At 40.0% G+C, this 26283-nt stretch overlaps 1 protein-coding gene across 1 annotated transcript in view; it reads left to right on the forward strand.

Moving 5' to 3' along the window:
• VWA3B (von Willebrand factor A domain containing 3B) overlaps window positions 1-26283 on the forward strand; it is a 188826-nt gene that overhangs the window by 139334 nt on the left and 23209 nt on the right. The window contains 3 exon segments of the mRNA XM_087426182.1: window positions 2326-2376; window positions 12001-12205; window positions 21595-21706. Coding sequence (XP_087282308.1) covers window positions 2326-2376; window positions 12001-12205; window positions 21595-21706 — 368 coding nt within the window.

The raw sequence follows: 26283 nt of genomic DNA on the forward strand, positions 1-26283 counted from the left end.
ATCCACACACTCTCGGCTGCCCTCAGTTCACACCCACCCATTTTTTCTTCCCTGTGTGTTTTCAAATATTTTGGTGAAGATGGAAAATAAGGGAATAACAGAGGTTATGAAAATGTGCTCTTGCAAAATATTTTCAAAAGGATTGAATTAAAATTAGAGACATGTGCTAGCTAATTGGAGCCACACTCACCAGTGGTTTCTCAGAGTTTCCAAGCCTCGCCCTTCCTCAAAACCTGGAGGGAACGAACATCGCTGTTCCTGCTCACTTTATGTATACATCTCACTGACTTCTCTCCACACCAACGGCGGCTGGTGTTATCCTGGTTTTATTGATGAGAAAACAGTTTCAAGAAGTTAGGAAAAACAGGATAACATGGCAGCAAAGTGGAGACACTGAGATTTGACCCTGGACCCATATAGCCCAAAGCCCTTGTCCACACTCCCAGTCTTCCTACTGCGCTGCCTCCACTTTCTTTTTTTTGTGTGTGAGGAAGATCAGCCCTGAGCTAACATCCGTGCTAATCCTCCTCTTTTTGCTGAGGAAGACCGGCTCTGAGCTAACGTCTATTGCCAATCCTCCTCCTTTTTTTTTTTTTTTTCCCCAAAGCCCCAGTAGATAGTTGTATGTCTAGTTGCACATCCTTCTAGTTGCTGTATGTGGGACACGGCCTTAGCATGGCCGGAGAAGCGGTGCATTGGTGTGCGCCCAGGATCCGAACCCCGGGCCGCCAGCAGCAGAGCGCGCGCACTTAACCGCTAAGCCACGGGGCTGGCCCTGCTTCCACTTTCAAGGTCTAGATTTAAGAGGATTTTTAAATAAAGGTTTTTGTTTTTGTTTTCAGAAAAGCACCCACACAAAAAACAAAAATGCGTGCTATGAATCCTTTTAACAAGTCTTAGAAACACTGATCATTGTTACAGAATCACAGGGCCTTCCAAATAGGCCCCAGAGAACCAAGACCTTAAGTGAGACAAGGGTGCTGAGCTGGCCTGTTTCCCTCTTCCCTGCTCTTTCTATCATTTACAGAATATTATCTGTGTCAGACACAGTTCTGTGTGCTGTGCACACACTAGTTCATTGGGTCCTCTCACCAACACTAGGAGGAGGTATTATTATTATCCTCATCTACAGAAAAGTTGGCTACTGGCCGCAAGTCTCAGAGCTGGTGAGAGGAGAAGCTAACTGAGGTTTGGGCCCAGGCAGTCTGGCTCCTGAGTGTGCTCTTCACCACCATGCCAGGCCCCCTTTCCATGATCTCACCAAGCCTGTGATGGGAGATCAGGGCAGGATAACACCACCCAAAGCGGTTTCTCAGAGCCCTGCACCACTGACGCTGGTCCAGTGGTTAGAAGATGCCTCCTGGAGAGTGACAGTATCCTCCCACCTCGTTTTATTGAAGCGTTTGTTTTCATGGAACACCAGCTCACAACCCTCGGAGCCAGTGTTCCCTGCCCTGCGCTCCAGGAAGGCTGATTTGGGGAATGATATAGCGGTACAGAACTGGGCTGCAACCTCTGCAGGAGGCATCACTGATTTGTAACATGAAAAGGGGCTGTAACTACCCTATAGAACCCACTGGTTCCAACTTCCTTCTTTCCTCTTGGGTTGACAGCGTCTCTCTGCAAACAGGTTCAATGATGAGCTTTAGTCTCAGCACCGCCAACTAGCTGTGGTGGGTTAGCAAAGCACTTCATCTTTCTGCTCCTTTCAGGGGCCTCATTTGGAAAACAAAGAGATCAGGCTGGTTGATCCCTAAAGTGTATCTCGATCCTTTTATTTATGACCCTATTAACCCCTTTTGCTCTGAGAATCCAGGCAGGAGAATGTCTATAGAAGGCAAGCTAAGAATCAAAATATAATGATGTACACCTGAAATTTATATAATGTTATAAACCAGTTACTTCAATAAAAAATAAATAAATACAAAATTTAAGACAAAAAAAAAGAAGGCAAGCTAAGGACACAGTTATATTTTTCCGCAGGAAGAAAAACGGTGGGTGTTTAGAAACATGTTCGTGCAGAGATAATGAGGCCCAGTTTGTTTACTGCCTCTTCTCAGCCTGGGTGTTACCTGATTGAGCTGAGAGCTGTGCCCTCCTTTAATATTTGACACGATTGTCACAAAGCCATGAGGCTTCTGCAGTGATGCTGAGGGAGGGAGACCCTCATATCCAATCTCTGAAAGCAAATGGCAGTGGCGTGGTCCAGTGGTGATGGCGCTTGGCTTGGGCTCTCCCTGAAGTGCCCTTTAGAGCCTGGGGTCAGCCTTTTGCCCTGAAATGAAGTATTGCTACTAAATAATTATTGTTGGTTTTTTTAAACAGGCGCTTGAATAAAATTGTTTGGCGAGCACTATCTCAAGAGGAAAAAGAAAAGTAAGCCAGTTCCTCCTCAGTTTTTTTTTTTAATTTTGGTGAAATTCACAAAACCTACAATTAACTGTTTTAAAGTGTACAATTCAATGGTATTTAAATGATTCAAAATGTTATATAAACCACTACCTCCCTCTTGTTTCAAAAATTTTTTATCACCTCAGGAAAATACCTTGTACCCATTAAGTAATCCTCCCCCATACCTCCCTCCCCCTCTGGTAGCCACTAGTCTGCTTTCCGTCTCTGTGAATTTGCCTTTTCTGGATATATCATATGAAAGGGATCATACAACATGTGACATTTTATGTCTGGCTTCTTTTACTTAGTTACTTTAAAAACTTAATGTTTTCAAGGTTCACCCAAGTTGTAGCATTTATAGTACAGTCATGTGTCGATTAACAACGGGGATACATACATTCTAAGAAATGCATCATTGGGCAGTTTTCATCATTGTGCAAACATCGTAGAGTATACGTACACAAACCTGGATGATATAGCCTACTACACACCTAGGCTGTAGTTAGTACACCTAGGTACTAATCTTATGGGACCACTGTTGTATACTTGGTCCCTCATTGAGGGAAACGTCATTATGCAGTATATAACTGTACTTCATTCCTTTTTATACCTGAGTAATGATCCATTGTGTGTATATACTAGTTTGTTTATCCATTCTTCCATTGATAGATATTTGTGTTGTTTCCACTTTTGGGCTATTACAAACAATGCTGCAACATACATTCATGTGGAAGTTTCTGTGTGGACATGTTTTCGTTTTTCTTGAGTATATACCCAGGAGTGGATTTGCTGAATTAAAGGATAATTCTATGTTTAATTTTTTGAGGAGCCACAAGCTGTTTTCCCCAGCAACTTCACCATTTTACATGCCTACCAGCAAAGTATGATAGTTCTGGTTTCTCCACATCCTTGCCAACACTTGTTATTTTCCTTTTTTTTTTTTAAACTAAGGCCATCCTATTGGCTGTGAAGTGATATCTCGTTGTAGTGTTCATTCACATTTACTTCATGACCAATAATGTTGAAAATCCTTTTATGTGCTTGTTGGCCATGGGTATATCTTCTTCAGGGAAAAAAATTTATTCAAGTCCTTTGCCCATTTTTTTTTTTTTTTTGTGAGGAGATCAGCCCTGTGCTAACATCTGCCAATCCTCCTCTTTTTTTGCTGAGGAAGACTGGCCCTGGGCTAAAATCCATGCCCATCTTCCTCCACTTTATATGGGATGCCGCCACAGCATGGCTTGCCAAGCAGTGCGTTGGTGCGCGCCCGGGATCCGAACCGGTGAACCCCAGGCCGCTGCAGTGGAGCGCGCACACTTAACCGCTTGTGCCACTGGACCGGCCCCTGCCCATTTTTAAATTGAGTTGTTTGTCCTTTTGTTGTTGAGTTGTAAGAGTTCTGGATATTAAACCTTTATCAGATGTATGATTTGCCAGTATTTTCTCCTATTCTATAGATTGTCTTTTCATGTGCTTGATAATGTCCTTTTTTTGCCCCAAAGTTTTTATTTTTAGGAAGTCAATTTATCTGTTTTTTTCCTTTGTTGCTCATGTTTTTGGTGTCAAATCTAAGAATCCGTTGCCAAATATGAGCTCATGAAGATCTACCCCTGTGTTTTCTTCTAATACTTTGCTGGTTTTAGCTCTTACATTTAGGTCATTGATCAATTTTGGCTGAATTTTTGTATATGGATTGAGGTATCTCCATCTGCAAATAGAGATAGTTTTACTTCTCCTCTCCAATTTGTATGCTGTTTATTTCTTTCTCTTGCCTAATTGACCTGGCTAGAACTTCCAGTATAATGTTGAACAGCAGTGGTGAAAGAGAGCATTCTTGTCTTGTTCCTGATCACAGGGAGAAAGCTTTCAATCTCTCACCATTGAGTAGGATGTTGTTGTGGGTTTTTCAAAAATGCTCTTTACTATGTTAAGGAAGTTTCCTTCTATTCCTATTTTGCTGATTATTTTCATCATCATGAGTTATTGGTTGAATTTTGTCGAACGCTTTTTCTTCATCTATGGAGATGATCATGTGGGATTTTTTTCCCCCTTATTCTACTGAAATGGTGTATTAAGTTGATTGATTTTTCTTAGGTTTAACCACCCTCGCATTCCTGCGATAAATCCCACTTGGTCATGATGTATAATCCTTTTAATGTTATATTGGATTTGTTTTGCTACTGTTACGTTGAGGCTATTTACCTGTATATTCATAAAGGAAAATAGTTTTTTTTTCTTTTTTGTGAGAAAGATCAGCCCTGAGCTAACATCTGCCAATCCTCCCCTTTTTGCCGAGGAAGACTGGCCCTGGGCTAACATCCGTGCCCATCTTCCTCCACTTTATATGGGACGCCGCCACAGCATGGCTTGACAAGCGGTGCATCGGTGCGCGCCCAGGATCCGAACCGGCGAACCCTGGGCCGCCGCAGCGGAGCGCGCGCACTTAACTGCTTGCGCCACCGGGCCAGCCCATAGTAGTGTTTTTTTCTTTGGTCTCTTTGTCTGGTGTTGGCATCAGGGTAATGCTGGTCTCATTGAATGTATTAGGAAGTGATCCCTCTCTTCTATTTTTTGGAATAGTTTGAGTAGGATTGATGTTAATTGTTCTTTACGTTTTTGGTAGAATTCACCATGAAGCCATGTGGTGCTGGACTTCTCCTTGTTGGGGCATTTTTGATTACTGGTTCAAAGTCTTTGTTGTAGGCCGCTGAGATTGTCTATTTCTTCTTGAGTCATTTTGGTAATTTGTGTGTATGGCAGCCTCCTTGTGACTGTCACTTCATCAGAGTCCTGTTGATCGACCTAGAACTCCTTCTGTTTCTCTCTCTCTCTCTCTCAGTCCTACTTGTTTATTTCCTTCTTGGCATTTGCCACGATTTATAATTATATATTTTCTATATTACCTCGCTTATTCTCTCTCCCCACCAGATCATAAACTTTACAAGGCTGGAATATGGCTATTAATTCATTAAAGAATACCCAGCGTATTCTTTAATGAATTTAAAGAATTAAAGAATAACGGTAGCATATATACTATATAGTAGGCATGCAGAAAATATTTGTTGAATAAATTAACGAATGAAGTCTATTGGAAATGACAGTTTTAAGTATTTTTACCAATCTCTGTCCCTTTACCACTTTTTAATGTCTTCCAACATTTTAACAATTTAATTCCTATATGTGAAATCAAGGAGTGACTGTTTTTGCTTTAAAAAATATCTGATATTTGGTTGTAGTTTGCAGCCTTCTAAAGAATGGTTTCTGACTATTTTTAAATCTATAAATTGGGAAAACTAAGATGCATTTAGATAATAGATTATTAGAAGGTCAATTCTGTGCTCATTTAAAGAGTAGCTAAATGAGAAATTGTATTTAGTAAAGGGACTATAGAATTTACACAAACCTCCATACTCCAGTGTAGAGCATTGTAGGTGTCCATTGAACCTCATCTCACAGCTCTTTCAAATTGAAAGAGTTGAGCACGTGAATGAGATTTTCTCCCTTCTCTACAACCCTCTGGAAACCGTCTGTATTTCCCAGAAAAGATGGCTATGAATTTGATAGTAGAAACCTTTTCCTCCATCAGTAGCTTAAGAACATAACCCAGAAATCTCAATTTAAATTTATTTTTAAAAATTTTAATTGCTGTAAAAAAAAGAACATGTAATATAAAATCATCTTATCCATTTTTAAGTGTACAGTTCACTAGTATTAACTATATTAACATTGTTGTGCAACAGATGTCTAGAAATTTTTCCTCTTTCAGAACTGAAATTCTATGCCCAATGAACAATTCTTCCCCTTTCTCCTACCCCTAGCCCTGGCAACTATTATTCTATTTTCTTTTTCTTTGAGTTTGACTACTTTAGATACCTCATATAAGTATAGTCATACAGTATTTGTCATTTTGTAGCTGGCTTATTTCACTTAATAGAATGCCCTCAAGGTTCATCCACATTGTAGCATGTGACAGGATTTCCCTTTTTTTAAGGGCTGAATAATAGTCCACATGTACATACCACATTTTCTTTCTGGTGGTTGCTTCCATCTCTTAGCTTTGTGACTAATGCTACAAAGAACATGAGTGTGCAAATACTTCAAGATTCTGTTTTAATTCTTTTGAATATATACCTAGAAGTGGGATTGCTGTATCATATGGTAATTCTGTTTTTAATTTTTTGAGGAACCTCCATACTGTTTTCCATAGCAGCTGCACCATTTTACATTCCCTCCAGCAATGCACAAGGGCTCCAATTTCTCTACATCCTCACCAACACTTGTTATTTTATGCTTTTTTTTCTTTGATAGTAGTCAACCTGAGGGGTGTGGGGTAATATCTCATTGTGGTTTTGATTTACATTTCTTTTATGATTAGTGATATTGAACATCTTTTCACATGCTTGTTGGCCGTTTGTATATCTTCTTTGGAGAAATGTCTGTTCAAGTCCTTTGCTCACTGTTTAATTGGGTTATTTTGTTATTGTTGTTGTTGTTGTTGAGGTATAGGAGTTTTTAAATATATTCTGGATATTAACCACTTATTAGATATATGATTTGCAAATATTTTCTCCCATTCTACAGGTTGCCTTTTCACTCTATTGATACTTTCCTTTGATGCATAGAAGTTTTTAAGTTTGATATAGTCCCATTTGTCTATGTTTGCATTTGTTGTCTGTGTTTCTGGTGTCATATCCAAGAAAGCATTGCCAAATCCAATGTCATGAAGCTTTTCCACTATATTTTCTTCTAGGAGTTTTATAGTTTTGGGTTTTGTGTTTAGGTCTTTAATCCATTTTGTTTGGAGGTAATTTTTATATATGGTATAAGTTATGGGTCCAAATTCATTCTTTTGCATGTGGATAGCCAGTTTTCCCAGAACCATTTGTTGAAGAGATTGTCCTTTCCCTCAGTGTGAGGTCTTGGCACCTTTGAGAAGATCATTTTACCTTATACATAAGAGTTTGTTTCTGGGTTCTTTATTCTGTCTCATTGATTATGTCTGTCTTTATGCCAGTGCCACACTGTTTTAATTACTGTAGCTTTGTAATATGTTTTGAAATCAGGAAGTGTGAGTCCTCCAACCTTGTTCTTTTTCACAATTGCTTTGGCTATTCCAAGTCCCTTAAGATTCTATGAATTTTAGGATGATTTTTTTCTATTTCTGCGAAATATGCCATTGGGATTTTGATAGGGATTACATTGAATCTGTAGATCACTTGGACGTATGGACATTTTGACAATATTGAGTCTTCCAATCCATGAACACAGGATGTCTTTCCACTTACTTGCATATTCTGTAATTTTTTCCAGCAATGTTTTGTAGTTTTCAGTGTACAAGTCTTTCACATCCTTAGTTAAGTTTATTCCTAAGTATTTTATTATTTTTGATGCTATTGTAATTGGGATTGTTTTCTTAATTTCCTTTTCAGCTTGTTCATTGTTAGTATATAGAAGTACAACTTCTGTTTCGATTTTTTTTGTGTGTGAGGAGATCAGCCCTGTGCTAACATCTGCCAATCCTCCTCTTTTATTTATTTATTTATTTTTTTGCTGAGGAAGATTGGCCCTGGGCTAACATCCGTGCCCATCTTCCTCCACTTTATATGGGATGCTGCCACAGCATGGCTTGCCAAGTAATGCGTCGGTGCGCGCCCTGGATCCGAACCGGCAAACCCCAGGCTGCCACAGCGGAGCACGCGCACTTAACCGCTTGCGCCACCAGGCCGGCCCCTCTGTTTTGATTTTTGTGTGCTGATTTTTTATCCTGCAACTTTGTTGAATTTGTTTATTAGTTCTAACAGCATTTTTGTGGAATCTTTAGGGTTTTCTACATATAAAATCAGGCCATCTGCGAACAGATATAATTTTACTTCTTCATTTTCAATTTGGATGTCTTTTGTTTCTTTTTCTTACCTAATTTCTCTGGATTGGACTTCCAGCACTATGTTGAATAAAAGTGAGAGTGGATATCCTTGCCTTATTCCTGATCTGAGAGGAAAAGCTTCCAATTTTTCAGTGTTGAGTATGATGTTACCCGTGGGTTTTTCATTTGAGGCCTTTATTATGCTGAGGTAGTTTCCTCGTATTCCTAGTTTGTTGAGTTTTTTTGTTTGTTTTGTTTTCATGAAAGGGTGTCGAATTTTGTCAAATGATTTTTCTGCATCAATTGAGATGATCAAGTGGTTTTTTTCCTTCATTCTGTTAATGTGATGAAATACATTGATTGTTTTTTATATGTTGCTTCATCGTTGCATTTCAGGAATAAATCTCACTTCTCATGCTGTATAATCCTTTAATCTGCTGTTGAATTTGGTTTGGTAGTGTTTTGTTGAGGATTTTGCATCAATGTGCATAAGGGATATTGGTCTGTAGTTTTCTTGTGGTGTCGTTGTCTGGCTTTGGTATCAGGGTCATGCTGGCCTCATAGAATGAGTTTGGAAATGTTCCCTCCTCTTCAATTTTTGGAAGTATTTGAGGAGGATTGATGTTAATTCTCCTTTAAATGTTTGGTAGAATTCTTTACTGAAGCCACTTGGTGCTGGGTTTATATTTGTTGGAAGGTATTTGCTTACTGATTCAATCTCTTTACTAGTTATATGTCTGTTAATATTTTTTATTTCTTCATGATTCAGTCTTGGTTGGTTATTTATTTCTAGGAATTTATCCATTTCTTCTAGGATATCCAACTTGTTGGTATATAATTGACCATAGTTGTCTCTTATAATCCTTTTTATTTCTGTGACATCAGTTGTAATGTCCCCTCTTTCCTTTCTGATTCTAGTTGAGTCTTCTCTCTTTTTCTCTTAGGTAATCTGGCTAAGCATTTGTTTTGTTGCTCTTTCAAAAAACCAATTCTTAGTTTCATTGATTTTTTCTATTGTTTTTCTATACTCTATTTCATTTATTTCTGCTCTAATCTTTATTCTTTCCTTCCTTATGCTAACTTTGGGTTTAGTTTTTGTTCGTTTTCCAGTTCCTTGAGGTGTAAAGTTAGGTTGTTGATTTGAGATCTTTCTTCTTTTCAAATGTAAGCATTTAGCACTATAAATTTCCCTTTTGGTATTGCTTTACTGCATCTTATACATTTTGATATTTTGTGTTTTCGTTTTCATTTATCTCAAGATCTTTTCTAATCTCCCTTGTGATTTCTTCTTCGACCCATTGGTTGTTTAAGAATGTGTTATTTCCACAAATCTGGATTTTCCAGTTTTCCATCTGCTATTGATTTCTAATTTTGTTCCATTGTGATCAGAGGAGATATTTTGTATGATTTCAATCTTAAAAAACTTTTAAGACTTGTTTTGTGGCCTAACATGTGGTCTGTGTTGGAGAATGTTCCATGTGCATTTAAGAAGAATATGTATTCTGCTGTTGGCTGGTAGTGGATTTTGTATCTGTCTGTTAGGTCCAGTTGGTCTATAGTGTTGTTCAAGTCCTCTGTTTCCTTATTGACCATCCGTCGGATTGTTCTATTGATTATTGAAAATGGGGATTGAAATCTCTTACTTTTTATTGTGTTGCTGTCTATTTCTCCCTTCAGTTCTGTCAATGTTACCTTCATATATTTGGGAGCTCTGACATTAGGTGCATATATATTTATAACTGTCATATCTTCCCAGTGGATTGACCCTTTTACCATTATATATTGTCCTTCTTTGCCTCTTGTAACAATTTATGACTTAAAATAGTCATAATTTGCTGATTTTTTCTTCTGCTTGATCAAGTCTGCTTTTAAACCTCTCTAGTGGATTTTTCACTTCAGTTATTGTATTCTTCAGATCCAGAATTCGTGCTTGGTTCTTTTTTATAGTTTCTCTTTGTTGATATTCTCATTTTGTTCGTGCATCGTTTTCCTGATTTCATTTAGTTGTCTATCTGTGTTCTCTTTGAGCTCATTGAGCATCTTTCAGACAGTTATTTTGAATTCTTTGTCAGGTAATTTATAGATCTCCATTTCTTTAGGGTAGTTTTCTGCAGATTTATTTTGTTCCTTTGATTAGGCCATCTTCCCCTGTTTCTTTGTATCTTAGGATCTTTAGTTGAGATTTGAGCATTTGAAAAACCAGACACCTCTCCCAGACTTTACAGACTGGCTTCTGACAGGGGAAGACCTTCACCGAGGTCTAGAGATTCTGGGGACCTCTCAAACCTTTTCTGGCGCTATATCTTCTCTAGGCTTATGTGTGTGTAATTTCCTAGTTAAAGAATTTTGCCCGTTTCTTCTCAGGAGCCCATAATCTCTTGCTCCCCCTGGTGTCTAGTTTTGGTACTGCAGTATTTCTGGTGCTTTTACAAGCCATGGAACTCATTTTTGTTCTCAGCTGCCCATAACCTGGCATCCAAAGTATACTGCCATTCCCGTCAGCTCTGAGTCAGGTGAGACAGAAATCAGTCTCTCGGGCAGCCCGCCAAAAGCCAGAATGTTGGATGCATGTTCCACTCGTCTCTTTCCCTCCCAAAGTAAAAGCCAGGGTTTAGGAGTTTTCTCCCAATTGCACTGCACTGTGCCAGGGAAAGAGAGGGCAGGCAAAATGCAACAAACTTCCACACCCACTTCAATGCCTATTCTTCTTGGCTTTGTGCTCATCTGGAGTGCTGCATCCTTTTAACTGGTTTCTGGAATTCTCATGAAGGCAATTTGGTCCATACATTGTTGTTAAGTTGGTGGCTCCGTGGGAGAAGGAGGGCCTGGGGTTTCTTATGCCACCATCTTGCTGACATCACTCCAATTTAGATTTGTAATAAGAATTTTTGCTGTCATCTGGAGACAAGTTTGTCTGTGGATTGAGCCCTGTGGTTGTGCTGGGCTTACACTGTGCTCTTGCAATACCCAACATCTAAAGGAAGTGACACTTTCAGCAATTAGAGGATGATAATTATGGAATGCCTCTCTCTCTCTCCCTCCCCCTCTCTCTCGCTCCTTCCAGGAGTGTCTGACTCAGTAATAGCTGGGAGTGGAAATAGAATGCAGGACCTGGGCATCACAGCACACTGGCTGTCCCTGGAGTCTCACAGCCTGCTCATCAGCTCACAGAAAGTTCGGCTTCTGTTCTTTGTGTACCAAAACAATGAAGCCGGAAAGTTTGGGCCTATTTTGGCTTACAAGGAGGAGAGGGGATGAAAATAACTAAAATGAGCTAGTAGGAGAATGTCTGCACTGAGGCACGTATTTGGGTTGGGTTTGGTTTTGCTTTGCTTTGCACTGTTTTCCAGAGTCACTGCTAGGCATAGTTGTGTGAAATCTCTTTGAAGCTCATTTTTGGTTCTGCCAAATATTAGGCCTAGGGAGAAAGGAATGGGTTCCAGATATGCCGAAAAAGACGTTGAGAAAAAGTCATGTGTATCAAACTTCTCTAAAATCAGATAATCAAATTAAGTAATGGGAGAAAATGCCTACCATAATTCACAGAGATGGTTATTTTTAACTTGTGCAAGCTACCAAAGTCCTGATGGGCCAGAGGCTGTGGCTGTGATTCTGCCAACTGACACCTGATATCTGCTTTGACGGATGTTTCTCAAGGGAGGGTTTACTGAAAAACCATCTTTCCATATTTTTTCTGTTATGGTCACTTTCTTTGTTTTTTTGTTTCTTCTTCTTTTTTTCTTTAGGTTAGATGCAAACAAACCAATCCGGTACTTGGAAAACAAGGCAGCTTTGAACAAGGCATTAGAACGGTTGAATTGGCCCATTTCATTGAAAGAGTTGTCGATGCTGGAAAATGAAATCCTAGCTGGGAAAATGTATGTCCAGCAGGCCATGGAACTCCAGGAGGCTGCCAAGAAGGAGAATTATGTGAGCAGGGCACTAGGAGAGGTGGGTGCCATGGAGATGTCTGTATTTCCTCCCTCCCTCCTGTCGCAGGTCATTGCCATCCTACGCTGGCCTTCTTTCTCTCTCTCACCCCCACGACGCCCATTTCTAAAAGAGTTGGAGCCAACCCGGTTAAGGTCTCTGGACTTCTTTTCAACAGAAAGGAAATATCATTTGATTTTACTATGGCCTTATTTTTTAAACAATACATCTTTTAATTGGAAAATAAAACTAAACAGAAGTATAATGTAGTGACCAAAAGCCTAGACTGATGTGAGCCAGACCGGGGTCCAGCCTCAGACCTGCCACCTAATCCCTGTGTGATCCTGGCCAGTTACTCTACCTCTCTGAACCTTAGTTTTTTTAATCTGAAAAACAGGACTCTTAATAGTATCTGCAAAAAAAAAAAAAAAGTAGTATCTGCCTCATAGGGTTGTTATGAGAGTAAAATGAGCATTTAAAATGCTTAGTATTGAAAATCTTCCATAAGTGATAGCAATTATTGTTACTAGTAGTAAAACAAACCTTCTAAAAAGAAAAAATAATTTATTATCTCACTGCCTTATTATTGCCACTTTGGATCATTTACTTTTAGTGGTTTTTTTTCCTCCTTGAATAAATTTTTTACATACACACAGTCAGAGTGTCCATAATCGTTTCATACTTTGCTTTTTAATTTAGCATTATCCCACATACTTTCTCTGTGTTTTTTTGAATCTTCAGATTGACTTTTTTTGTGTTTACATAATATTCCATGGTTTGTATATGCCCTGATTTCTTTAGCTCTTCACTGAATATTGGACATTTGGGTGTTTTCTAGTTTTCTTGTCTTTCACATGATGTTTTAATGACTTCTGTGGTGCATACAGTTTAACTATTTTGTTAGGATAAACTCTTAGGGGTGAGATCCTTGGATCAAAGGGCAGGAACATTTAGGGACTCTAAATACATGTTGCCTGTATAATACCCTCTTTCTGAGTACACTTGGGTGTGTGTAGACCTGGAATAGATCATCTGAAATCTTACTGAATTCCGTGTGATTTTTGTATATTCACTATATGATAGTCTGAAAAATACGCCCAAAGAACTGACCTCTGTGACTCATCTCTTTCTGGTTTCAGCCTTTGCTAAGTGGTACTGGCTTTGCCTGGTTTTGAGTTCTGTGTTTGCTGCTCTAGATTCTTATATTCTGTTTTGTTTGTTTGTTCATTTTTCTTTAATTTTATTTTTCCCCTACAAATCGCATTTTTTCCCCTTCAGTGTAGAAAGCTGTGTCTTTTGTGCAGAATGCAAACATTTTTTCACAAAACATCTTATTTCTATTAATGTTATTCAACAAAGTGACTTCCTCAAAGAGCCGTTCACTGTTTCCTTGGAGGCACCATCTCATGCCTCCAAAGTGTGGCTGTCCATTGGCCTTCTGAACTCGGATGCCCCGTGGGCACCCGAGAGTCAAGAAGACCAAAGGTGAGTTAATCCCCTCTCCCTGAAAATATGCTCTTCCTTTCGTGGTGCCTCTTCCTCTCTGTTTGTTCTTTCATTTATTTTTTGGAGTATTTATGAATTCCTATGAAGTGCCAAGCACTATTCTAGGCACTGGGAGTACCTAAACACACAACCATGTCTCACCCTCATTCTAGTGAAGGAGACAGACCCTTTCGAGTCCCAAGTGATGGACTTCCCAAGTTGAGCTGTGGAGACACCACTGCCTAACAGTAGAACTTGTTAGCATTATTCTTTTATCTATACTTTATATTAAATTTAAAAATGGGAAGTGTTGCTAATGGAGTGAAAAGAAGTCTCTTGTGATTCAGAACAAAGATAGTATGTTCTACTGAATTTGTCTGGAATTCTGGAAATCAAAAGCTCATTGTTCATGGGATGTGAATTATTTGTTATACTTCTTCATTCCTTGTCCATAAAGTGGGAATAAAAATAATTCCCCTAATTTCTTCATCCAAAAATATTTGTTCATTCCCTGCCATGGACCAGATTCTATGCTTGGCACAGGCGATCTCAGGCAGTGAATAGCCTGTCTCAGTCTTCTCTCTCTCCTTGGGGCTTCTGAAGGTGATACTATACATTGGACACAAATTGGGAGTTTAACTGCATTGAAGACGTGGGCCCAGCCTACTGGAGGAGACAATAGAATAGACCATAACCTCCATGAGAGCTGAGACCTTGTCTGGCCTTATTTGTTTACATCCACAGCACTGGGAATGGTGCCTGGTGCACAGGGGTCACTCAGTAAATGTTTATAGAATGGATGGAACCTAGATCCTTAGAGCAGAGTGTTATGAATATGACAGCAGAGGCAGCCATAGAACAACTGGAAGACAGGAAAAAGTGAACGATTCTGGCTAGGGAGTGGGGGCAGGCTTCACAGAGAGGGATAATTAAGTTTCGTCTGGAAGAATGTGTAAGAATTTGAGAGTTGGACTGTGAGAAATGTTTCAAGTTAAAGAAACAGCCTGTGCAAAGGCAGGAGGTAACAAGAACATGGCGTGTTCACCAGGGGCAACGACAAGAGACAAAACAGGAAAGGGAATATGGCACCAGAATTCAAGGGACTTGGAATTCTCTCCTAGGATCAGGGACTCACGCCTGTAGGAGATGGATACCCAGGGGAGGATTTTCAGCAAGTGGAAGACGTGAACAGATTTGTGTCTTGGAAAAGTTATTTCAACAGCGCGATGAGGCCCGATATAGAGGAGAAAGACAAAATCAGGTGCAGAACTCCCTTGAGAGCTGTTGAGACCTTGAGCCAAGCCAGGCATCATTGCCCTGCTGACTTCCTCACTGAAACTGGCACGAGCGGGCCGACCCCGTGGCTTAGCAGTTAAGTGCGCGCGCTCCGCTACTGGCGGCCCGGGTTCGGATCCCGGGCGCGCACCGACGCACCGCTTCTCCGGCCATGCTGAGGCCACGTGCCACATACAGCAACTAGAAGGATGTGCACCTATGACATACAACTATCTACTGGGGCTTTGGGGGAAAAAAAGGGAGGAGGATTGGCAATAGATGTTAGCTCAGAGCCGGTCTTCCTCAGCAAAAAAGAGAGGAGGATTAGCATGGATGTTAGCTCAGGGCTGATCTTCCTCACACACACACACACAAAAAAGGAAACTGGCACAAGCTACTTCCATATACCTAAGCCTAGAAGTGTGTCAGCTTATTTATTTAGCACCAGCATTTCTCGTTCTCACTCTCTATCCCCTCTGACTCTCATCCTCTGCGGGTGTCTTCTTAAAACCCAGTGGCGTGCTTGTACTGTGCATGTGCATAGGTGAGGTATCGCAGGAAAGGAACAGGACTATGAATGTTCTTTGCCATGGGCTGTACAGTGTCTCTAAAGTTTTTGGCAAGATTCAAAAATGGCGGGGTATCATCTTTCTGGAAGGGTGCTGTCAACATTGTGGCTGAAGGGATGTCATATCTAGCTACCCTGATTGATGTCCTTCCATCTGGGAAACCGATGTTCTATTTCTGTGGAATGAACCATTGATTTAAAGCCAGCCTGGTAGGTTTGTTTTGCCATGGCTGCTCTACTTTATCCGTGGTGTAGCTGAATTGATTGTGCAGTGGTATGGATGAATCATTGAGTATACAGTGAATGCTTCCTTCCATAAAGCTACATGCTGTGGAAACAACCAGAAATGAATTCTTGCCAATAGTAGTAACCGTTGGAAACAAAAGCAAAGTAAGTGTGAGTTACGTGTACAAAGCCCCTTAGTATCTGTAATGGTCCTTTCAGGTGAACTCACAGGTGTGTGAATGACTTGAAGGAGGGGGGATACTTTCAGCCATGTAGAAAAGCATTTTTTTACAAGGCATTGTCAGTGTGTTAAAAATAAACACTATAGCACTCTGCATTGCTACCATTGGTTGTCGCTCGTGCAGGGAAGGTCTTCCCAGAGTGAGTGATTGTTTTGTATCAGATGAATTGGGAAGTGAGTGACAACTATAGGAATAAAAGAGCTCTTTGATGATTTCAGGCAACTGACTTTACAGATATGTACCTGTGAAAATGCAGAAAGTAATCTCATTGGTTAGCTTCTGGCTAGGATAGGATTAATATTTGGAATCTAGAGAGAAAAGAGAGCCAGTTAAATAAATTATGTGATTCTACTCATTTAGAATTTTGAAAAGGAACTTTAAATGTATCTAGGCATAGGTTCTAATAAATGGCTTGTCTTTATATTGATGAAATCTAAAGGGGAAAAATGCCTTTCTGGAATTGAAGTGGACATCTTTTTGAAATAACAGGATGTTATTAGTCTGGAGGTGGAGGCTGTCTGGTGCCTCAGTGACCAACAGCAATTGGCCAGTTGGTCTTTGATGTGAACACTGGTGGCATGAAGCGAGGCGACTTTGGAAGTTAACATTATGTAGAGCTGAGGTTTTTAAGGAACAGCTGATTTAACTTGACACATTCCAGATTCTCAAGATTCTAAATTCTATCAATAATGAGAATATTTTACATAGAGTCTTCCTTCAAGGAACTGACTGTAGGGAACTGTGGCGTGGGCATCTCTTTGGAGTATATGACGGAAAGCTGTGCTACTCATGTTCACGGTTCTGGTTGGTATATTTCCCTCATATTGTAAAAACTGCAAACAAGGATTGTGTCCCTGCTCTTGTATACACATGGCCTGACAGTTTCGCCAGTACTACAGAAAAGCCTAGTAAGACCTAGACTCTCCTGGAAAGAAATATGGAATTGGAGGATGTTAGAGATCATTTACTTTGTCCTTTCCTTTTGCATATGCAGAAACTGAAGCCCAGGAAGGTTAAAAGATTGCCCAAAGTCACACAGCCAGCTGGACAGCAATTGGTCCTATTTCTCTTGTCTCCTGGTCCAGTCACCTCCCTTCGAGGCCGTTTCAGACAGGTCATTCTGAATGTCCCATGGGAAGGAGTGCTTAGGTTTCTCCTCTGGGTGAAACAGGAACAAGTAGATAATATTCACCATGATGTTGGGCCATCCTCTTTGACATGCGTTAGTGCATTAGTAAAAATAGATATTCCGTGAGAATGGAGAGACCCGAGCAAAATCCAGCTAAATGAGAACTTCATAAACAAAAGGGTAGTGTTCAGCTTACATTTTTGTCTATGGCTGCATAGGCTACAAGCAACACAGGTCTGAAGACTTGATAATATCTCACAATTCCTTCAAGAGCCCTTAACTCCTTAGTTCATTATTTCTTCACTTCTGAGGACCTGGCTCTAAGTTTTCATCTTCTGGGAAAGAAACCATGCTCCCACTTCTTTTAATGAACCTGAAAAGCATCTCCAAACAGATCCAAATGATAGATAGCTGAATAGAACCCAGTTACATCAGGGCACCAAGGAAGTGAGCCCACTTATTTCCAGAGCCCAAGCTGTATTGAACATGAGTAATGACCCACGAGCAAATGGTGTTCAGGCTACCTGAAATTATTTAAATTTTTATAGTCAATTGCCTCCTTAATTAAAGATTTGTTTAAGTGGAGGCCTGCAGATGAACTCATAAAAAATATATACATATATATACATTGAGTACTTTATTGATATACAGCTATACCACTGCAAAAAGGTGGCATCAAACACATGTGAACACACTGTATATTGGCATTGTACCCTGGCGAAGAGGGGCGTTTGATGGTCTGTGAGGAGGAGAAGCTGAAATGAAGTCACTGGGCACTCTGATTGGGATGGAGGACTAACTTCTTTGGGAAACCCAAGAATTAATAAGTGAATTGTCAAGAAAGGAAAAAGTGAAAAAAATCTAGGAAGGAAAATCCCCAGTTTCTGAAATGTAGCCATTTGAAGAAAAAGGTTATGAGGTTTATATTTTGCTTTAAGAGTAGGTTCAGAAGTTTCTATGCTTATTTACTCATTCAGCCAAATATATGCAAAATATTGTGAACAGTTACATAGAGCAAACCAGAAATAAATGGCTGCCTTTTCTTACCTTAAAAAAAAAGTGATATAGTTTTCACACCATAAGATTCACCTGTTTCAATTCATTGATTTTAGTAAAACTGACTTGAGCTGTCAACCACCACCACAATCCAGTTTTAGAACATTTCCGTCACCCTAAAAAGATCCCTCATGCCCATTTGCAGTCAATCTCTGTTCGCACCCCAAGCCACAGGTAACCATTAATCAATTTCTGTCTCTATAAATGTGCCTTTTCTGTACATTTCATATATAAATGGCTGAATAATATTCCATTGTATGGATGTATCACATTTTTTTGCTCATTCCCTAGTTAATAGACATTTGGATTATTCCCACCTTGTCATTATTGTGAATAACGCTGATATGAACACTCACATAAAAGTCTTGGTGTGATATAAGTTTTCATTTCTCTTGGCTAGATAACCTAATAATCATATTTCTAGGGCATACAGTAAGTTTATGTTTAATTTTTAAAGAAACTGCCAAACTTTTTTCCAAAGTGTCAAAAATCAATTGACCATAAATGTAAGAGTTTATTTCTGGACTCTCAATACTGTTGCATTGATCATATGACTCTTCTTATGTCAGTACTGCACTTTCTTGAATGCTGAAGCTTTAGAGTAAGTTTTGAAATCAAGAAATGTAAGTCCACCAAATTTGTTCTTTTTCAAACTTGTTTTGGCTCTTCTGGGTCCTTTACATTTATGTGTAAATTTTAGGATCAGCATCTCAATTTCCACAAAAAAGAAAAATTTAAAAAATTTACTGGGATTTTGATATGAATTATATTGAATCTATAATCTATAAATCATTTTGGGAAAAATGACTATCTTAATAATGTCAAGTCTCCTCATCCATGAACATGATATATCACTCCACTTCTTACATCTTTAATTTCTCTTGGCAATGTTGTGTAGTTTTCGGTGTATAGGTCTTTCATTTATTTTGATATATTTATACCTAAACATTTTATTCTTTTTGATGCTATTATAAATGGCATTCTTTTCTTAGTTATATTTTCAGATTGTTCATTATTAGTACAATTGATTTTTTTGTATATTTATCTTGCATTGTGACATCTTGCTGAACTTGTTAATTCTAGTAGCTTTTGGGTGGTTTCCCAAGGGTTTTCCACATATGGGATCATATCATTTATGAATAAACACAATTTTGCCTGCTCCTTTCCAATCTGCATGCCTTTATTTTTTTCTTGCCTGATTGCACTGGATTGAACCTCAAGTACAATGTTAACTAGCAGTGGCAGAAGTGCCTTGCCTTGTTTCTGATCTTTAGGGGAAATCATCCTGTCTTTCACCATCAAGTATCATGTTTGCCATAGGCTTTTCATAGATGGCCTTCAGCAAGTTGAGGAAATCCCCACGTATTCCTAGTTTGTCCAGAGTCTTTATGATGAAAGACTGTTGGATTTTGTCAAATACTCTTTCTCCATGCATTAAAATAATAATATGGTTTTATCCTTTATTCTATTAATTGGAGTATCACATTAATTGATTTATGGATGTTAAACTAGCTTTGCATTCCTCAGATAACTCCTACTTGGTCGTTGTGTATAATCCTTATATGTTGCTGGGTTTGTTTGATAATATTTTCTTGTAGATTTTTGCATCTATACTCATGAGGGATATAGGTCTGTAGTGTTCTTTTTCTTGTGATCTTTTCTTTGTCTGATTTGGTATTGGGGTAATACTTGGCCTTCTCTTTTCTAATATAAATAACCTTCCCAGTAATTTCTGGTTTCCTACGGCTCCTCTTTCCGGTCGTCCAGCCAGAAATCTGGGGTTTTACGTTCCTAACTCAGTTGCATGCTTCCACATATTGTGCTTGCCTCTGGGGCCAAAGAGAAACAAGACACAGAGAGAGAGAGAACAATGTGGATTCATCACACCCTGTTGGGACCACAGTGCCACTAATCTGACGAGAAGATTTCCCTCCTTCAGAGTTTTGGCTCCTTTAGGCTCACATTGCCAACACTGCTGCCAGTGCCATAGGATTGCTTGGGGACTGGGGTCTGAGAATGGAGAAAACAAAAGGAGGATGTCTGCATTCTTTCTGAGTATTAGAACTTTCTTTTCCCATTCCTCAAGCCAGAACTAAAGGGCTTCTCCTAGAGCTCTCTCTGTCTGCACCCAGGTGCCCTCTTCTGTGTTTTGGGCTGCCTTCAGATCAGGCCAGGGAATACCAGAGGGAAAAAATGGTAAACTCCCCACCAGTTTGGTGGTACTTTGAATTCTTGTCTTCTTTCCAAACCCATTTGCTATTATTTGCTCTTTAGAATCCTTAAATAGATTTTATCCAGGAACCCAAGCACTATATGTTTATTTTATTTTCTAATAACTCATTTTAAATTTACATTATAAGAGCACTAGTCCTCAAATTGATTGGGAAGTAAAAATAATGACTATTCTGGAGGGTGGAATGGAGGCTTTTGGGGTTTTTTTGTGGGGGGAGGATTAGTGGGGATTGGGTTTTTCTATTAATGATCAGTCATCAAGCATAGAAAATAGAACTCTAGAGTTGGATTTTACAAATCAAAAATTATGCTCCCAGTTTCTTCACATAGTGGGCTGTCCCATTCACTCCAAGCCTTTATTCACATGGTACCATTTGGAAATACCAAAAGCACTCCTTTCCTTTGCTTTTTCTGAAGTTGCCTGGGGGTAAAGGCTTCCCAGAGAGATTAAAACTGAGCTGGGCTTTGAAGGGGTTATCTGGAACAGGAAATCTTGCTCATTGTTTAAAATCTTTTTTCTCTGTGTTCTTCAGATTGGATAATTTCTATTGATTTGTCCTCAAGTCTCTTTCCTCTGTCATATCAATTCTGCCATTGACCCCTTCCAGATACTGTATTTTTTACTTCTAAAATTTTCATTTGGTTATTTTTTTTATAGTTTCTATTCCTCTGCTGAAAATATTCATTCAAGAGTATTCACCTATACCTCATGGATTATGGTTATAATTGCTGATTTAAAATCTTTATCTGATTATTCCAACACCTGGATCATCTCAGTATTGTGATCTATTGATTGCTTTTTACCTTGAGAATTGGACATATTTGCTTCCTTTTTTGCATGTTGCATTTTGGATTATATAATGGATATATTGAATATTATATTTTAAGACTCTGAATCCTGTTTAAATTCTCTGGAAAATGTTGACTTTTTTTTGTTTTAACAAAACTTGATTAGGTTTAGACAGCAAATTCTGTCTCACTTCCTATGGGCAGTGGTTGCCATGTCAGTTCAGTTTTAAAAGCTTGTTCCCAAAAACATAGAACAGAAAGTACTCCAGAGTGGGTATACAGTATATGCATGTTCTGGAATTCTTCAAAAGTTTGATTCTCAGGAGAGAGCCCAACCTACCCCACACCTGTGATTTTCACTGTCTGCGTTGACTTTTTCTATCAATTATTAATGTTTTATCTTTTTTAGCAACAGAAATTTCAAGGAAATCCAACAAAGAAAATCAAATCAAAAAAACTGGATCCCCTCAAAGGCCAGAAGGTTATTGCAAGATGTGATGAAAACGGCTTTTATTTTCCAGGTAGATATTTTATTTTGTAAGATTCTTTTGTTGAATAATAATATGCTATCAGAGACCAGAGGTTCTCAAGCTGTTCTTTCCTAGAACACTGACGTTTCCTGAGATGCTCAGAGGCTAAGGCGTGGAGCTTTTCTTTGCAAGAGCAGTTCCTGCGAACCTGCCATTTCTCTGGGGCTTGGATTTGCTGGGAGGTGATCATAGGAGACCACCCTGCTTGATTTTCTGAATTGGAGCTCTGGAGAGGGGTCCAAGGCCAATTTGGCAGTTGAATGGAAATGCTGAAAAGGACTGGATTCCAAATGGCTGGATTAGGGCTTGGGATCAGTTTGCTGGCCAGGGTCCCAGAGAAAAGTAGGACAGCTTGAACTTTTCCCCAGCACCATCCCTGTGTGATGAGAAAATGCAGAAGACGTGCTGCTGTGATCTGGGGGAGTAGAGGGAACAGGGGTAACACCACAGCCACATGTAATACCCGAGGCCGTGTCAGCAATGATTATTGCCCTGGTTTTTTTTAAATATGCAATTAGAGGCAGAGAGCACATACTCCTAATAGCTGCGTGGGATCTGGCTATTCGAGAATTTCAAATGTGTGGCTGAGATTAAACTCAAATAAGTCAGTTTAGAGGAAATAAACATTTGAATTTAGTCATATAATCAGTCATTTTCATTAGTGGCTAGTTAATAAATATTGACTCAGCCGAATTAAATGATAGTGCGTGGGTTACTGGATGTAATGAGTTTGTGTTTCCCCTCTCACCCAAAGTCAATGAATCTTTTCTTTAATTGGGAATTTCAACTCTACTTTACCTTCATAGAGTTATTATTTTTTTATTTTTATTATTTTTTTTTTTGTGAGGAGATCAGCCCTGTGCTAACATCTGCCAATCCTCCTCTTTTTTTGCTGAAGAAGACTGGCCCTGGGCTAACATCCGTGCCCATCTTCCTCCACTTTATATGGGACGCCGCCACAGTGTGGCTTGCTAAGCAGTGCGTTGGTGCGTGCCCGGGATCCGAACTGGCGAACCCTGGGCCCCCGCAGCGGAGCACGCGCACTTAACCGCTTGTGCCACCCGGCCGGCCCCATTATTATTATTATTTTTTTTAATTTATTTTTGTATGTGTGAGGAAGATTGGCCCTGAGCTAACATCTGTTGCCAATCTTCTTCTTTTTGCTGAGGAAGATTGGCTCTGAGCTAACAGCTGTGCGCGTCTTCCTCTATTTTGCATGTGGGAGGCCACCACAGCGCGCCTTGATGAGCGGTGCGTCGGTTTGCGCCTGGGATTCAAACCTGCGCGCCCTGGGCTCCCAAAGCGGAGAGTGCAAACTTAACCACTGCGCCACTGGGCTAGCCCCTAGAGTTATTTTTTATAAAAAATAATTTCAAACTTACAGAAAAGTTGCAAGAATAATAGAGAACTCCTGTATACTCTTTACCCAGATTTACCAATTTTTAACATTTTGTCACATTTATTTTGCCACGTTTCTTACTTTATTTTATTCTCTTTCTCTCTTCTTACCTCCACACCTACACACACATTATTTTTTCTGAACTATTTGAGATTAGGTAACATCATCCTGCCCCTTTAACCGTTAATATGTCAGTGTGTCTTTCTCAAGAACAAGGATATTCTCTTAATATAACTACAATAAATTTATAAAATTCAGGAAATTTAACATCATTATACTACTTTTTATCTATACATTTCACTTTTGTTAATTGTCCCAATAATGGCCTTTATAGCATTTTTTACGTAGTACATGTCCCAACCCAGAATCATGTATTGCATTTACTTGACACGTCTCTTTAGTCTTCTTTAATCATGAATCATTCTCCAGTCTTTTCTATCATCTTTCATGATATTGACATTATTTAAGAGTAAAGCCAATTATTTTATAGACTATTCCTCAATTTGAGTTAGATTAGATTCAGATTATGCATACCTGGAAAGAATGCCACCTAAGCGATGACAATGATGTCATGTCCCTCTCAAGGCATCCCATTCAGAGGCATGTGATGTCCACGTGCCCTCATTAGTGACGTTAATTCAGATCACCTCGTCACTATGCATTACTGTTTTCTCCCTCGCAAAAACGAAGGCCAAAGAGAGTTTTGTGGATCACAGGCATGATATTCATTGGTGACTCCTTTTCTGATAACTTTTGTTCTAAACATTTTTAATGAAAACTAGCTGGCTTGAAGATGTCCGTCAGCAGAAGGTGGCTTTGGGGTAATTGGATCAGAGCGTCCATTGCTTAAGGCCCGGTCTACACTGGAGCAGAGCTGGTCAGGTAGTTGCTGCTGTCCTTGGGAATCAGGGCAGGGATTTCCATATAGCTAGCTCTCTTCCAGGGGTCTGAGTGGATTATCCAGTTGACGAATGACTGCATTGTTCAGAATGGAAGATACAAGCTGACAGCCTGGCTTATCAGGATGCTGAAAGGCAGGGAGGAAGATGCGTTTCAAAACCTTATTTTAAATATTACTCGTGGGAATTGGGTCATCTTTCCTGTTGTTCAGTGAGAAGGAGCATTTTACTTCAGGAAATTCACAGTGATGAAAAGTCCAGGTTGCAAGGTTTCTGCTCTATGCCATAGGAAGAGTTACAGAGGAAGGAAAAAGCAGGGCTGGTGGGGGGATGGAATACTTTCTCGGGTGTAATGATTTAGGGTCAGAAAATCCTAAGTTTTTATTTCTTTGAAGTCTGCCTCTTTCCTCTACTAGCCCTCAGTAAGGTGGAATCACTGAGCCTCAGTTTCCTTATCTTTCCAAATGGGATTTGAACCACTTAAAACCCCCATAAGATCATTAAATATGATAATATACAGTATTTTGTAAATTGGAAAGTGTTAGTTACATGTCTAGAGTTTTTCTATCATCCCATGTGAGAGCTCCTCTTAGGAGATGTAAACAATTCACATCCTCTGCTGGGGGTAGAGGGCACTGCTTGAAATTTAAAATTTGACAGCAATTCAAAAAGACAAATACAAGCACAGTGGGCTAGAAAGGAACCCTCTGAGACTAAAGGAAGAAGAAAATGTGACGAATAGATGTGTAGGATGACACTGAGTGGAGGGGGCGGGCGGAGGGGACGCTTCTGATGGAGCAAAGCTAACGCCTGTTTCAGGAGATGGAATTGAAGCTGGTTTGTGAATATAGGAAGGTTTTTACAGCCAGAGGTAAAAAATCCATTCTCCAGCCTGAGAAATTCCTGTTCGGAGCAAAGATTGAGAACTATTCCTGCGTTTTTCACCAAACGAACTGATCTGCGCTGTCTGCTTAGACGATTTCTCCATTCCTCTGACCGCTGAGCATGGGCCACGTTTTTGCTGAGGATCTCAAAAGGAGCGTGGCTTCTTTTCCCCGGCCTGGGTGTAGGACAGCCCTCTGGGAGAGGTGGGGAGCCAGACTCATCCCCAGGAAGATGACCGGGATCGCCAAGCCTCCACCGGGAGAAAGACCAAAGCAGGGGAGGTGCTTCTGCGTGCTGGTCCAACCTCCAGAGCCCAGGCCTCTGAAACGGTTCCCAGAGACATTTCAGAGCCAGGAGACATGGTCTTACCTCTCTGGGGCTGAGAGCAGAGAAAACTGCAGTGTAATGGAAGCCAAGAATGGAAGCTCATCTTGAAGCAGGACATAGAAATGGTAGCAATTCCTTAGTGAGGTAGAGAAGGAGCCCGTCAGTGCAGAGACTGAGCCGTAACTTGACAGGCCGGCTCTGGGTCCTCCAGCCTCTGGAGCCCAGGCAGCGGGGGGGTCAACAGAGTGAGGCTGGTTCTACAGTTAGACTACGAAACTGCGCTAGGTTCTGGAGGTGAACAAAGGCCCACATCTGGAGAGATTGTACAAAGAAGAAAACAGGATGGAAGGAACAGCAAAAAGGTTGCAGTCACATACAAAAAGTCCAGGTCGGATCATCTAGAGCAGAGGTTGCAGACTTTTTCTGTTAAAGGCAGATAACAAATGGTTTAGACGTCGTGGGCCATGCAGTCTCTGTCACAACTACTCTACTTAGGCAGACAGCTGAGCAACTGCATCCCAGGTCTAAGACTGGATTCTGCAAAGTCCCAAAGGCTAAGAATCTGTGGCTGTCTTGACAGCCCAGACCCTTCCCCTGAACCATGGGAGGGAGTGGGGGCACGCAAGTGTGTGAGATGTGAGCATTCTCCTCAGTTAGGAGTGGCTTCTCATTGTTTTCATAATAGAATTCTTTCTAAAAAGTAGTGTTTGTTTTTCTAACTAAAAGGATAAAGTCAGTTCATGGTAGAAAATGTGTGAATAACATACAAAAAAAAATTTCAAAAACTAAACACAACATTGTAGTCCATAAGAAGACACACACAATGTAAAACTGGTTTGTGTGTATGTGTGTGTGTGTGTGTGTGTTCTTAAAAAAAAAGGTTTTCATTTCTTTGGCCATTTAAAACAAGAGACGTGGACTCGAGATGAAAATCAGCAGCTGTTCCTTTGCCACAAAGGACACAAGGCTTGGCCGAGGCCAGCATGTGAGTGGAGGCGGGGGGTGGGACACTCACCTGTGGGAGCCCGGTGGGGACGGGCACATTTCTGTCCCTGAGC

Source organism: Ceratotherium simum, chromosome 40, assembly GCF_057802395.1.
Source record: "Ceratotherium simum simum isolate JZ-2026a chromosome 40, ASM5780239v1, whole genome shotgun sequence".
NCBI classification, from domain to species: Eukaryota; Metazoa; Chordata; class Mammalia; order Perissodactyla; family Rhinocerotidae; genus Ceratotherium; species Ceratotherium simum.